Here is a 16,774-nt window from a genome sequence, read left to right as displayed (position 1 = left end):
AGGTTGGATATCCCCTCCTATTTTTCATCTTGTCCTACTGGTTCTTTATGATTTATCAATTGTTGTTTGTGACTAATGATTGTAACTATTATTATGACCTATTACTTGCTGTTTATATGTACAGTGAATTGGTGCACTGGGGACAAATTCCTTGCGTGTTTTATCATACTTCATCAATAAACATTTCTATTTCTATTTCATTCTATTCCTATTTCATTCTATTCTATTCCATCCTATTTCATTCCCATTCCATTCGATTCCATTTTCCTGTTCCATTCTATTCTAAGCATGGAAGCTTAAAACTAAAAAGATGTAGTGCTTTATTTATTTTTTCAAAGCAACTGTTGAAGATGTTTTGTGACGGCTACCTTTTTTCCCCTCCGCCCCAAACTCCTGGAATCCTCTTGATCCCAAGTTTTCCAACCACTCATTCATTCATAGATATTGCAGGAAGAAAACGAAGGCAGGTCTTCTTGTGAATGGACAGAAGTTTTTACAGAAAAGGGAGAACCCGAAGGTCTGGAGCCAGCTGCTGCAAAGTGCCCATGTGAACTTCCGAGTCTCTGAGGAGGAGGCAGCTGCGGACTGAAGGGACATTGTCGCCATCCTTCCTGCCTCAGTTCTCGGCTCCTTCTTCCTGGCTTCCCCTCCCCTCCCCACTGGAAGACCGAGCTCAGCCTGGCCATCCCTCAGGGCGCTGCCTCACCAGCATTCAGACGCTCCATTCTCCTCCCTTCCCTCCTCTCGTCAAGCGCAGCCATCCAATCTGCCTGCCAGTGCCTCTCATGTCCTAATTGGCTGGTCCCGGCTGTCCTCATGCCGCTGCTCTTGTTAGGTAGCCCCTCCCTTTCCCAAGGCAGCCCCTGATGCCATCGCTTCCCTAGCTCCAAATACTGGCATGCATGTATCTCGGTTCCTAAGACCATCGAAAATGTGTTTTACAGTTGTCTTAGGCAGCCCCTGTGAAAAAGTCGTTCCAAAGGGGATGCGACCCACAGGTTGAGAAACGCTGTTTTAGAGGAACATTCTACATCAGCTATTGTACTACATTTTTCTCAGGTTTGACAAGCTTCTGTAAGAGAAGTATATAATTCTTAAATCCCTTTTGGTTAATTGTACTGCTTTATTTACATACATACATACATACATACATACATACATACATACATGTGTGTGTGTATCTGTGTGTTTGGGGGTGCTTATATCTATGTGTCTATATGAGGTATTCGCATAGTGTTGGTATTATATTATCCAGATGAGTAATTTTAAATTTTTCTTGCATATGTGTAGCCTGAGCAAGCCTTTTAGGACATTTTGATGGGTCTTGTAGTAAGTCGATTACCTGACCTGATGTAATCTCCTTATCACAAGACCTATCAAAGATTCACTGATGACCCACAGCTGATCCATCACAAGATCCTCATTTGACACACCCATACCTGAAGCTCCTATAAACAGAAGAACACTGACCTTGACATTCCCTAAACTCCACTGAAGATGTTACCTAGCCTGATAATGAAATGTTCAGAAACCAATCCACAAGCTCGGAGGACGAACCTTCACCCTCATATTCTGCATTCAACAGGAGTTTATCTCTTTGCAAACTTTCATAAAAAATACCATCAGTTTTCCCCTTTCAGTCCAAATTTTGTCCTTAATTTAATTTAATTAATTGTCTTTAATCAGATCTCTCATTGCTCAATTTGACTGTGTTATTTGGGGATGGGAGAGATTGAGCCTTTCCTTTATCAAAAAGTACTCTCATATAAGTAAAATATGTAATCAAAATCATTCAGAAGAGGAAGTTCTATGGTAACTGTTGAATTCACCATATCCTGTCTTATGCGTCATTTTCATTTCTGCTTCTCTGTAACTGAATGGAATATCCATAAATTTTTGTTTGGTTTGGGGATGAGACAGGGGGAAATGTTCTTAATGAATCACGCATATTCATTGCATCACTGTGGGCAGGGGAGGGATTTCCCCCCAAGAAAACATTCTTAGTAACAAGAACATTTATCTGTGGTTATTCTTTGCAATCAAGTTCCTTGAATTTAAGCGGGCAATTTTGCTCATCTTGAACATAGAAAATAAAGTATTTATATATACTGAGATAATTGCATTTATTAAAAATGATCAGCTTTCTTCAGTTTGGTGCTCTCTGAATATAACACCTAGCCACTCTTTTCAGAAGGTTAATTAATTATGGACAGTTTCATTTAAACCAATCTTTACAAGATAAAATTTTACTAAGACCTTCAGTTAACACTTTCTTCAATCAATTTTGTTGGGAATACAGTTCTTTTTTATTTTAAGGAATAACACATTTTGGGGAAAATATTTTCTTAGCATTTAAATTGCACATTTTGTGCTGTGAAATTGTTCATTTCCCCCCCCCGCTAAGATAGCATTTGCAGTAGAAATTGTTCTGAACACTGATCTTGTCTGGGAATTCTGGTTGTTGAAATTCAGCATCTATGGAAAGCATTGGTTAAAATTAACACAGATGTGATCTTGGGCCACATATAAAATATACACTATATAATATAGTTAACATAACACATATATAAATAACAACCTTCCTTTGTTTTTTATTATATTTTGTGGGCAGCATGACTGTCCAGGGTCTTCAGGCCACGGGTTGGACACATCTCCTCTAGGTTATCTATCTATCTATCTATCTATCTATCTATCTATCTATCTATCTATCTATCTATCTATCTATCTATCTTTCTTTCTTTCTTTCTTTCTTTCTTTCTTTCTTTCTTTCTAATTTATTGGTCTCCCCCCCCCCCCCATTTTACTTCAGGAAGCAGAAACTGCAACATATCTTTTCCTAAATTTCTAAAAACTTATTTTCATTAAATCAGGAAAAAAACCTTCAGTATAATTGTGAATTTGAACATCTTTCAAGAGGAAGAGAAAATTTTCAATATTTCACCTAGTAAAATATTCTGTAACTGTTTCCAAAATGTGTTTGGACTTCATAAATTTAGGCACTTCATAAATCATTTTCTCTCCTGTTTATTTGTTACATTCATTGCTTTCTTTTGAGATTCCGAGCAACTTTAATTGCAATGGTCATAAATCTTTAAATTGGGAATGAAGAAAACAGTGACTGAAAACTGTGAAGTGTCTTTTGGAGCTTTCTATGCAATAGTTCTATGGAATACAATCTCAGACATGTTTTGAGCTTATACTGTTCAGAAACTGCTACAAATCACATGACTTCAGCTGGCTTGGAGAACCAAGTCAACTTATTTCTCATTCTGTGCTAGTTTGTTTAAAACCAGAGCATAGCTTTTTCTCTTTTTGCAGAGTAGCACCGCAACAACTCTTACTTGATGGCCATTTTGTCTTTCCTAAGAAAGACACCTTTTGAGTGCCATTTTAATTTCTGATGGTTGTAAATTGAAGACACTTCCAAACCTGTAGTGGTATGGAAGTGCCTTCTCTGTTTAAGACTGTTCTTAAGAAAACTGTTTTTCAGCAGAGGTTTAAAACCTGCTTGTTGTTCGTTTTAAATAAACTCCATTTTCCTATTTCCTTTTCTTCATCATTTGAAACACATGACTGAAAAAAGCTAAATTTATTCATGTTTAGCTACAGTAAATTATACTGTTCATGTTTCAGTAACGGTTTGCAGTTCCTCACATGAATATATTTAGAAGCATCTGTTTTCTTCTGTCTTAAAATTACTGATTGTTTCTAAAACAGGTATGAGACTAATATGCTAAGTTTTTAAGGCAACCTAACCATTTGTCTAAATAATACCCTTATATTTCCCATAATTATTACTTCATAATGTCTACTTTGCATATGTTTTGCATGTTTTTATCTTTCAGATGACCTCTAAATTGAGAAATATTTTTTCCTAGGACATTGATACTATTGCTTTAGTTAAAAGTAACATCTTCAAGAAAAAAAATTAAATTCAATAGTACAAGTTTTAAGATTGCAATTATATATTTCCCTTCTCATTTGTAACTTCTTCAAACTTTTATCTATTTGTGCATCTCAGAAAAACTGTTGCAGACTGTATTTCCTGTGGTGCTTCCAGATCAAAGGTTTATTGTGCAGTCCTTTAACATTAAATTTTACTATTTCCTAATGTAAAAAATACACGAAGGAATATAAAATAGAACAATTGCAGTCCAATGATTTTTATTTAACAGCCTCTAAATCATTTACCTGGAAGCATTCCTAAAAATTTTCATTTTTAACTTTATAGAAGGACATTTGTTCATCCTGAGCAGTAAAATGTTTCCTTTTACTTGCAGTATAGAATGTAATATTTTAAAAAACCCAAACAATTGATTAATAATATAATTAATATATGGATATTTTCCACAAAAATCTTCCTTCAAAATTTACAGTTTAGAAATTTAGGAAGATATGTTAGAAAAATAAAGAGATATTTTCCTGCTTCTTTGGAATGTCTGTAATTAAACTATATTCCTAATAGTTTACCTTTTATTTTTCAGGTTGTTACATTGTGGTATAGAGCTCCTGAAGTTCTGCTTCAATCCAGCTATGCAACACCAGTTGATCTTTGGAGTGTAGGTTGCATATTTGCAGAAATGTTCCGTCGCAAGTAAGCACTAATTTGAACCCTTTCTGTATGGAGAAAAAATAGCTTCATTTATAGTATATCTATACTATGTAATCAATATTATAACATGATACTAGTATCCTATGAACTGTTATTTTGCTTAATATATTGAATGATTAATTTACTTAAGAATGTCTTAATCAGATCAGATTTTAGGATGGTGAAATAATATATTATTAATATATTATTTAAAACAATATGGTTCAGAGATTCATGATGCAACAGCAAGTAAAAATGTCAAGGCAGACTGGAATATATGCACCTTGGGGAAATTTGGAAAATAAAAATGTTAGAACCTGGCATTAAACAATTGTAAAGTAGAAGCCATGGGAAGTCCATAGGAAAGATACCAAAATGGTATTCCAAAATAATATTCAAAATAATGAAATTGTTAGAAGATTTAGCAATAAGCTAAAGAAATATTGACTACTTGCAGTACCTGTTTCCTCTGCTCTCTGCTATCCTCTGTTTTCATCCATTTCTTTGTAACATTCAGATGATCACTAGAAATCCATCAGATCTGAAATTGAGTCTTTGACAGTTGTTTTATATTTTCTTTATGTTCCAAACAGTGCTTCTGTTGATATTTATAAACTCAGTTTATTGAATTATTCATAATGAGGCTTTTGGATATGATTTCTGAAATATATTATCGTGGAGAGACATATTTCTGAGTTCATAGCATGGGATTCTCAAATTGTTTTCTATTGAAATCCATGGTGGATTTCTTTTACATAATAAGATTAGTATATTAGCATTGTTACTTAAGCATTTTAGTATTTGTTAATTTAATTTAGAAACAATTAAACAATTTCCAAATATTAAAATAAAAATATTGGTCTATGATATTAAAATTGAATTAAGTTTCTGAAATACACAAAACCTAAATTTATGAAACACTAAATTTGATTGGCTAGAATTGAAAGCAGTTGAAATAATACAAACATAAATGATTACCAACTGTTTCCTTACACCGAATAGCAATAGCACTTAGACTTACATACATCTTCACAGTGCTTTATAGCCCTCTCTAACGGGTTTACAGAGTCAGCATATCACCGCCAATAATCTTCTAGGTCCTCGTTTTACCCACCTCGGAAGGATTGAAGGCTGAGTCAACCTTGAACCTGGTGAGATTCGATCTGTCAAACTGCTGGCAGCCAGTGATCAGCAGAAGTAGCCTGCAGTACTGCACTCTAACTACTGCGTCACCGCAGCTCCATTGCCATTCTACAACTGTTTGCTATATTGCTTCAAGAGCAAAATAATATGCATTAAATGTTTTATTTGGAATTTTTAGCTTAATTTAATCTTCATGCCAGCTTACTCGTATTATTGTTTTGTCCTTAGAATAGAATTGGACTTTTAGCTAATCATGGTTATGACACTGGAGGAAGAGGGACTTGCAACTTAGGAGAGATAAGAGGATAAGAGAATTGTCTCCAGGTCTAGATAGATAATATCTCAGGATAATGAAAGAACTAATAGAGGTTATTTCAGCACAACTCTCCAAAATTTCTGAAAATTCAGGATTTGTAAGATTCTAGATTCCAATTCTTACATATTGGAGGAAGACAAATGTCATTTCTATCTTCAAAAGGGAGAAAAGGTGGAACTTCAGAAACTGCAGTCCAATCAGCTTGACCTCTATATTAGAGAAGGTCTTCAAACACATTCAAGTAGCATAGCTGTTAATATTTGGATAGGAATGCTACAGTTATTAGGAGCCCGCATGAGTTTGTTGTTAGCAAACTAAACTAGAATAATGTGACATAACCACAGGACATTTTATCACTTGGGTTATGTTGCATTTTATGTTCTGATGCTAGTGTAAGATACTACTTTATCTCCTTTGATCGAGTTGCTAGCAGAGTAGATTTTCAGAATAATGTAGGCATAGTTTACTTGGATTTCAGCAAAGGTTTTGACAGATGGAGAATGTTAATAAATCTCAAACAGTCTGTTCCCAAAAGGAAAGTTTAGGAGGAAAAATGGGAAGTAAGCAAAGGGAATCTTAATACATATCAAGATTAGAAGGAAAAGGTTCAGAGTCAGTGAAGAGTGGAACATTGTCAAACCAGATTCCAAATTGGTAACAGAGAAAATAATTTAAGTGTGTTGACTAAGTACTGATTCTGTTGACATTGTGTTCATTAAACAAGTCAAACAGTTGATATTTATGCCAGAATCCTATTCCAAATGTCTTCTCCTACCTCTCTGTAAAATGTTTCAATGTTTAAAACTAGGCCTGAATGAGCATTTCTGACTTAAGGATCTGCACCTATCAATTATTTACTATTCTAGATATTTTCTTTAGTTTTTAAATTCCAAGTTCTGAGACAGTACAATTTATTGGATATTTTCACACAGAATTCTAAGGCATAGGTCAATAGATCACTATTCAAGATCTGATGGCGAATTTGCAATATGGCTATTTTTGTTTCTTTAAATCTTGGTTAGCTAATTTTTTTACTTGCCAGGTTTGAATTTGTGACAAAATGATGGTAGTGCAGCAAATTAGCAGATGGGAAGAATAAAGGAATGGCAGGAGGCAGAGTCTTACAGGTAGTGCAGTGGTGACTACTAGAGTATGAAGAGGGGAACTCTCTATAGTAGTTGAGTGGAGCTTGAAAGAGACTTTTGTTCTCTGAAAAAGGGAATGGCTTCTGCAAGGGGAATGGAGCCCTGATACCCAAGGTTCACTTATAATATCATCAGAGTTCACGTACTTTTGCTGACAACAAAGGAATAAGAGAAAGAAACAAAGAACTTAGCAACAGCATGCATGCCCATTTATTTCACAACCCCTCTAAGCTTCTCATATGGATAATTCATTGTTTTGAATATACAGATGGTAACATCAAACTGGGGAGACCCAGATTTGGGTCTAAGATCCCTTCAGATTTATTGACAGATGAACTGCATAATGATTTAGCAAAGTTTTGCCTTTGATAGTCGCCATCAAAATGAACTAATTCAGAAATTGGATAAGCATATTATATAAACAAAAAAAGTTTAATCATTCTCAAATATGGGCATAACATTTTCCCCACAAAATATACTGAATGCTGGTTTTCTTTCACATTCATATTACATTTCTGAATCTAAAAGTTTCTTTTCCAGCTCTGTTTGTGCACCCTGGGGCAAAGACTTAAGACTCTGGCAAAAATATTGCTTTTCTGCAAATTAGTATGCCTTGCTGCCTTTTTGTCTGGCAATCAAATATGATTCAAGCTGTCATTGTTATCCTATTACATAGAGAGGTTGTTGTGTTAAATTAGAGGCCTGCATTTATTCAGACTTATGGTAGAAATTCAGAACTTGGAATCAGAATGAAAAAAGATAATCTAATAGACTGGCCACCTGTCTAGGGATGAATTAAAACCTTGTTTAGGATTAGCTCATCAGTTTCTAATATATCTCTATACCCATAAGACAGAAAGACTTAAAGGGAAGATAAAGTGCTATCTAGATGTTTTCTAATAGGATGAGAAGATGACGATCTCTTCATATAAAATATTTAGAAATTAATAGGGCAAAGTTCAACATAGCTGCAGATGTGCTTGGATTGGGAGCAACAAAAATGATACATAGCCATGAATACATTTACACTGATTTAAAACATTAAAATTTCCACAATTGATTTTATTTTTAATTCATATAAAAAGAGTGGATACCCAATTATTTCTACACTTTTATTATATCTAAATTTTCATTAAAATACAGATAAACTGGGACTATATATTCTTATATTAGAAATCCTTATCTTTAAAGCTTTATTTCATACAATTATATCTTAAGCCCGAGCTGATTTGATTTGGAGTCTAAAGCAAAAAACCTACTAGGAAAAAAGAGCTTCTTCAGGAGAAGTCCTACATGGTGATTTAATCTTTCCATAATGGGATAGAGATGGCACATTTTTGTCTTTTTGATGCAGATATTTTGACATACCACATGTTGGATAACTCATTATCTTAGCAAATATGGAACCAGTAGATAATAAACAATAATCTTGTCATATGTCTAGGATCAATCCTCTTAAAATAAATAATCTCATAGAGACTTTACTCATCTCTTTGCTTGAAGTCACCTTTATTTCCCTATATAACCATTTTTAAGACTAGGTTATAATTGCAGATTTTACTGTATATTCTTTCCTTTTCCTTTTTTCCCTTATTATTTTAATTTTACATTCTTATTTCATTGAATGAAATGATTCTAAAAGTAACATTGACAAAAAGAATTTGTTTATTGTAAAAAGTATATTACAATTTTTCTGCAGGCAATATTATCTGTGTTTCCTCTCAGCACCTTTGTTATTTGTTAGTCTAATACTTCAGTTAGATTTCTAAAAATGTATGTATGTAGATTATTAAAGACACAAGTTCACATTATGTGTGTTACTTATTTCATGTTTGGTTGGGAAAATATCTCTGTATCATAAAGAATCAAAATGAATGGAGTGAACCCTGGGTGACAAATTTAAAGCTGAAAATAATTAAAAAGAAAAACACTGTAAAAGCTCAAGGAGGCTAAGAAGCTCATTTCATTATATACATTTTTTATGGTTCGTATTAACTTGCTTCTTCCTTCTGTTTTTCTGACTGGTTATCTTCCCAAGGGCTTACAGTTCAGCTGATTGATAACCGTTAGTCAAACCCAGTAACTGTATCTGTCTGTGGTTGGAGAGGGGTGTGGAAGTGAATGGCATGCCATTCTGTTGTGGTTTTCCTTCAAGCTTCCAATCATGCCAGACATTGTCACAATTGTAGATATGATGGGCAAAGGAAACCGTTGGTCAACCATAAACCAAAAACTGTTATTTAGGGCCTAACAAAGAGAGGAGGGGGAATGCCAGCTTAGCAAGCAGATATCCCTTGATCAGTCACATAATGAAATAGGACTGTTAAAGCCAGACTGATTATTAGATGCATCAGCTATAACAAGGTGCTAAGCTAAGAACTTTGTTCTGACAAATGAATATTTTATTTTGATGGCTGTATTTGAAGGAGGAGGAGTTCCCTTTGTAGTCTTTATTAGGATGAGTGAAGGAGTATATACATGAGGAAGTAACAGGAATGATATATTCTATTAATAGCAGGGGGCGGGGGAGAGGAGAGTCTGATGATGCCCATGATATTCTGATGTATAATACAATGGTGATATGCAAGTTTATGGTATCTAGAAGTCAATCTTGAGGCAGAGGATTAAGATGATCAGTTTTAATAACCTAAACTAGGAGTGCATCCTACACAGCATTCAACTAGGATTGTTTTTGAGAAGACATTGCAAAGACTAATTGATTGATTGATTCTCTTTAGGTGTTTTGAAAAATAGTATTCTATGAAGTTAGATGGAGAGAAAAACTGTCATTTACATATGGGTAATTGCTGTATCAGGAAATATTGTCCTGCAAACAATTTTAGCCTATTGTCAGCAGCATAGGGATTGGAATCCTTCTGGGTGTTTTTTTTCTTGCTCTCAAATTGTGATTCAGATATTTGGCCATTCCCCCCCCCCCCCAGGTTTGTATTAGCATATTGTCAGGTGAGGCAAGGAGGGAGGATCAAGACAGGAAGCTGACTTGATTAAGTGAAGATTGGTTTATAAGTAGATTATGATTAGTGCAAGTCTGAAAAAATTGATATCCAATTTAGTGTAAATTTTAAATGCATTTCAGCATTCAGTTAATTTGAGGCTACCACTTGTGGAATTAACACTAATACAGTAGCAGTTGGGTTTTAAATTTTGCTAATATGTGTGGATGCAAAATTCCATCTGAACTGAGCATATAGAACTTAACATAAACTGAAAATATAGAACATGCACACTTCTGTTTCCTTCAGTTTTATAATTTTGCTTTGGCAATGCTGTCTGTTCCCATCAAAGCATTTAAAATATATTCAGGGGGTGTTTTGTTTGTTTTTTAAAATCAGATTTATATGTAGACTGGGAAGCAGAAAATCAGATAGAAATCTGTAAAAGGATGGGACAGCAGGATACTGACATCATTGGAGTCCAACCAAAGGAAAAGACATAAAACAATCCTGAAATACTTTGCCATCTTGTTTTGAGTAAATATCTTGTGCCAGATTTTCTCAAAGGGAAAGATGGAAAACACAGTATGGATCTGATGATTTTTGGACAATTAGAGAAATATATTTGTTTACCAAGCCATCATTGCTGCTTTTTTATCTTCATAGAATCATAGGGATGGAAAAGACCTTGGTGATCTTTTAATCCAGCTCCTATTCAAGACAGGAATCTTACACCATCCAGTCAAATGGTTGTCCAGTCTATTTTTGAAAACCTTATATTATTATTAAACATCTTTGTTATGCAGTAGATACCACTCTTTACACAATATACATTAAGTTCTAAGCATTTTGTTTGACATTCCATTAAAATAAGATTTACTATTTTTAACCTAATTTTAAACGTTCAAGAAACATGTTACTGTTAGTTAGCTGTTTCCCCAATATAACACTTGCAGTGGAAGAATGTTTCTCACCATGGCAATTTCCAGATGCGTGGATTCCAACTACCAGAATTCCCCAGCTAATACTTTTATATATAGAAGTTATTTCCAATCTTCATCTCAATAACTATGAACAAATTAAACAATTCCTCACCCCTATAAAGTTAAATACAAATATGTTCATCCCGTATCCCATCCCTTATCTACAAGCAAATCATAATACATCAACTTTTCTATCCTGGTGTCAGCAGAAACTCTACAAAGGGTTTGCCAGAACATTGCAAAAAACAAAATATCTTATTTTAACCTTAATTAAATCAACCAGTTTTACATTCCTTTCTTCTACTTCTAACAGTCAGTCTTAATCAAATATTGTCATAAGATTTGATTTCTCTAAAATTCTTCATACAGATTTCTTCAAGTCCTTAACAAGCTTCTTTTGTAGGTCCAATAAGAAAACATTTTCCAGTTCATTCTCTTGGTTTATCACTGACAATCCCCTTTTAATTTTTAAGATTTCAGGCAGTTTCTTCTATATATCTACCGGTAATAAAATATCTTTTTTCCAAATCATTCTCTTGGCTGTCACTTGTAGTTTTGCTTTCAGAACTTTCTCTTGTCTTGTCAAATAAAATTTGTTCCACATCTGTCATTCCTTCATTACCATATTTTAGACATGATCTGTTCATGGAAGAGGTATATCATTACTGACAATGTTGATACTGAAGTATCAACACCATTTTTCAAAGATCATCTTTAATATATCCAGTGTTATATTTTTGTGACTTTTTAAAGTCCTAGTATGTACTGACATCAAGAGCAAACTTCTGAAGGCTATTTTCCTGCTTAAAATTTTTAATCCTAGTGTCTATTTTTACTATCATGTCATATCTTTTTTATGGTTTTAATAACCAGAATGGCCAAAATAAATCTGATTCCTATGAGAACCTGTTTATTTTTTCTATTAATTTCAAAATCTTATAGTAAAAGTTAATATTCCAAATTTATTTGGATCCTTAATCCATTTGTAACTTTCTTAAATCAAAGTCATATTTAGCTATTTATTTATTATTTATTTATTTATTGAATTTATATTGTCGCCTATTTGCCCATGGCAACTAAAGGCAGTTTACAGAATATAAAACCATATTTAAAACAATAAACACTAACAAAAAGAATCAAATAAATTAATATAGTACAATATAACAAAATCACTCCCAACCACCCGACCATGACGACAGCAGATCACATGAGCCATTTAATGGCCTCCATCCTGCTCTGGGTTCCCCAGGCCCACTAGCAGAACCAGGTCTTCAGCACCTTCTGGAAGAGTATTAGAGTGGGGGCCATTTTAATCTCGGGGGGGGAATGATGTTCTAGAGAGAGGGAGTCACCATGGAGAACGCCCTTCTGGGTCCCACTAGGTGTATCTCTCTTGGGGATGAGACCTTCAACATTTTCTGCCTCTCCATTCTGATGGGTCAGCTAGATATGACATACAATTTTGCTATATGTTTCAGTTTTTTAAGTTTTTAAGGTTATAATTTGTTCTTTTTTTCAGATTAAAGAACCTTGACCAGGTTTAGGGTATGCTATGTCCCACCTCCTCAATAGTTGCTACCTTTAGTCATTGCTTTTTATGTTTTCAGTTTGAAAATGGTACAGCTCTGGGTTTGTTGCAGAGCATAAAAGTCAGAACCATCAATTCATTCAGTCCTTATTGTCTTTTTTTTCACCTGGAAAAGCTTTCCAAGCATCTAAGTTAATGTTTTCTGAGCGCCATTCCTGAGATCTCATAGCAGATTTGGTATTTTAGGGCCCTTTGTATATATATATATATCAGTATATAAAAGTAATATAAAGCATTTATATACTCTAAATACAAATAGAAACTTTATATTTCTATTTGTATTTAGAGTTTATAAATGCTAATATTCTTCCTGGTTTACATGCCTTATTGCAAGATTTTTGTATAAATAACTTGTGGGTTATTTAATACAGATTTAAATCTTTTTCAGAAGAGATTGCTCCTTAGGAAAGTACCTATATTATAATGGTTTGACTGAACAATATGTAAAATACTTTTGTTTCCATTGGTTTATTTGCTTTGCAGTGCTTTTATAAAGGCTTCAAGTAGGTAAGAGTTAACTTCCTTCATGCTTTCATTCATGTGTGCAAAGACTTTAAGCTGATACAAGTAGGAGTATGTTTGGTTAAGCAAAGTTTATTCCATGAGAAACTGACCTACTGGCATTAAACATTTGCTATTCAAAAGTTTCCCATCATAATGTCAGATAGAAATATTTTCAGTTGGAGAGGCCCAAAACAAATATACCTTATTGCTCAAAATCAGAACTACAAATGCTAGGTGTTTTAAGTAAAAGGCATTTCAATGTTAAGTAAATTATCTTAATATGCTTATAATAGAAGTATAATTTTAATCAAGGTGAATTTTATGGATTGTAGTTCTGTTTCAATGCCCTGATATATGATACATGAATTAGGGACATCTTCTATTTTATAATTATTATTTGATCAGCAAATTTCACTTAGTTATTGCAGTATAAAAGAACACAAATTAATTTCCACCATTGAGATCTTTAGCCAATCAGCTAGACAAAAGCAAGAATGTAATGCACATAGCCAAATTAAAGCTCCCTATTTCTCCTTTATGGTCAGAGGAATAAAACAATTTGTTTAATTTCTTCCTTTTACTCTATATGGACAAGGAATAATGATTTTAAAAAATAAATCCAATCTTTCAAAAGCTGTCTAGATATATTGAACTTCAGTTCCTACAATTCCATCACCAGCCCCCTTCCTCCATGCATATTTGCATTACATTCGTATGTAGTTCTCATTTTCTCTTTTGGCAGATCCCTTTGAATATAAAAAAATTATACTACTTCAACATTAAGAGTTCAACAATGTTATACTTTTTAAGTCTAAAACAACAAAGATTCATATGATGGTTCTAAATCTAACAAATATATGGAGATGTAACTATAAACTGCATGCCTTTAACATGCCACAGAAGCTGTTTTTGTTGCAGTGCCTCAGGAATGAAATATCCGATGTGGTTGTAATACGGAAGAATCATTTCCACAAAGTAAAGAAACACATATGCAAGCAGAACTTTATTTTCAGTTTCCCATACTGCATAGGCAATAAACAATAGCAATAAGCGGCAGCCCTAAAATCTACAAAGCAAATTTCAACTGTACATGATTTCTTATCATTCATGTAAATAGTTATTTTGGATAAAGGCCAGAGTATTTAATCTCATTCTTTCTGAATTTTTTTTTAAATTGTCTTCAAATAAAAACAGAACCCGAGCAAATCTGTCTCTAATCTTCATGGATTCCTTATCTTGTTTCAAGGTTCATTACCAATCAGAAGGGTTAACTTAAAAATACAGAGTCTGCATTGTGAGGACACATCCAGTCTTCATTCTTAGATTTTTCCAAGACAATCTGCATGATATTCTTGAGATGGTCAAACAAATGTGAGACAATCTCTTTTATACTTGGATGTTCCATTTATTATAGGAGTTCACATGTGTAATTTGATCCTTGTATTTGCTTACATTTCTATGAAATTTGAACTCAGGATTTTTTTCCAGAAAGAACAGTCAAACGGGGGGTTTAGAAGACTACTACGAATGAATGAGACCCTTAACAATCATGGGAGAGACAAATCATATTATTCATGTGGTTTCTTCTTTGATTAATTTACAGAGTTACATTTTCTTTATTGATTAGATAAAATAGCTTTACCCAGACAATTGCTGATAACATGAAAATACTTTCCTGACTAACCATTTGATTAAGCTACAAGGGTACTTTAAGCAAAGTAATCCACAGCCTTGAGATATAAAATAGATTCATTCTAAACCTAAAAGATCTGCTGTATTACCTGATGGGAGTACCAGAAAAGCACTCCTTGCAGTACTTGCTATACTGTTTATACCAATAAGTAGATAATTTATTTAATACAGCTTTTGTCATGCATAGCTTAGTCAAATAGTCAGAAATGTACAGTTTATCTTCATAGTATAAGGCAAAAATGATAATCCTTAGGTTTTACTACATTTTGAGCATAACTGTTAGTTGTACATACTTTTTATGGGTACCAGCTTAGTTCTAAGACGGAATCGGGCTTCCTTTGATCCCCCTCACCATTCATCATGAACAGCACTCTTTCTAATTTTCTAGTAATTTCCTTTCTTGAACTACTTTGTTGGCTTCTTTGACTAAAAAAATTCTCTGGTAAAGTGTCATTCAGTCCAAATGCATGATTTCTTATGTGGCTTGGTTTCAACTGCCAAGCCTTTTAGTGCCTGGTAGGAAGCAACATCCTACATAAGTTGCTAGTTTGAGGCCTATGGTTGTAGTGGTCAAGATAAGAATTTAGAGCATTCAGGAAATGCTATCTAAGATCTCAAGCCAAGTGCAACCATTCATCATCTTTAATTAAATCTATTTTTATATAATTATTGTGGCTCCAAGATCCCTAATAACAGTTAAGCCTCCATTCAAGCTTCCCATGATCACTTCCAGAACCTGTTGTACAAGACTCAAATTGCATATATATTCATGTTAGTTCTTTCTGTACAACATTGTTCTCTAGAGTGCCCAAACAGGCTTGACGATTTATGTTATAAAAACTTACTCCTTATTTCCTGTTTCCATTTTCACCAACATCTGAGTTTTCTGTTGAACTGCAGCAATTTATGTCCTGGCATTTCTATCATGTTTCTACTCCTTAGTTGATGAATGCTCACTTACCCATCATAGTATCAAAACTTAGAAAAAGGATTAAATTGGATACCTTTAAAGTATGTGGACTTTGAGCTAAATATTCCCCACTTTTAAAGTGCTTCCCCCCCCCCCTCTTTGCTGAATGATCGTTTCTAAATCATGTAAATAAATACATGACATATTATGAAATAAAATCTTTGCTGTTACATTCTGTATAAATACATACATGAATAGTGGATGTACACTACCATATATAGAAAGTAAATAAATAGGCAATAGCACATTATAAAGACATCATTTGGATCCACATCTCTTTATTAGTGTTCTTTCTTTTTTGCTTGATATCTCAAGTATTCTCCAACCGCAGCTCTTCTGGTCATAAACTCTTTCACATGGGTGTTTATAAATAGGAAAGGGGAAAAAAACCAAACATAAATAATAAATGTTTTGAATTATCATGATAACATATTAGAGTGAATGTCCAAAATAAGGAGCCTGGGTCAACCACAACAGAAGGCTAATAACTGCTCATATATCTATTGTATGTCCAAATACAGATCTGTATTATGACATGCGGTATCCATAATTTTAGATATTCTCCAGATGCACATGTGATCACAGATAGTTTTGCAGTTTGAAGGTTCATTGAAACAAATGTGTTTCTTTCTTGGAAGCTACAACAATGTTCCATAGTTTGAGGAATCCTGCCAAAAGCCAAAGACTAAGAATAGGAAGGATTACAGCAGAACTATATGGATGGTTTTTCCTTTTATGCAATATGGCCAGAGTGGTTAATGGTTAAGCCAGTCTTGTTCAACCTGTTTACCCTGGAAAAATATTCACTGAATATTTCACTGAAACAATATTCAGGTCTCAGGGAATCCCTGCATTAAAATAGTAGTAAAATCAAACTCTTTACAATAT

The 16,774-nt window shown here is 33.8% G+C and overlaps 1 protein-coding gene across 4 annotated transcripts in view; it reads left to right on the top strand.

The window, feature by feature from the left end:
* Positions 1–16,774, top strand: part of CDK6 (cyclin dependent kinase 6) — a 129,659-nt gene that overhangs the window by 87,548 nt on the left and 25,337 nt on the right. For all 4 annotated transcript variants that reach the window (XM_014066494.2, XM_014066576.2, XM_014066727.2 and 1 more), the window contains exon 5: positions 4,485–4,594. In XM_014066494.2, coding sequence (XP_013921969.1) covers positions 4,485–4,594 — 110 coding nt within the window. The remainder of the gene's footprint in view (positions 1–4,484; positions 4,595–16,774) is intronic.

The sequence above is a fragment of the Thamnophis sirtalis genome, unplaced genomic scaffold (genome assembly GCF_051295495.1).
Source record: "Thamnophis sirtalis isolate CommonGarterSnake01/CBP01778 unplaced genomic scaffold, rThaSir2_p1.2 scaffold_4, whole genome shotgun sequence".
NCBI lineage: Eukaryota > Metazoa > Chordata > Lepidosauria > Squamata > Natricidae > Thamnophis > Thamnophis sirtalis.
This window is presented reverse-complemented; position numbering and strand designations above follow the sequence as displayed.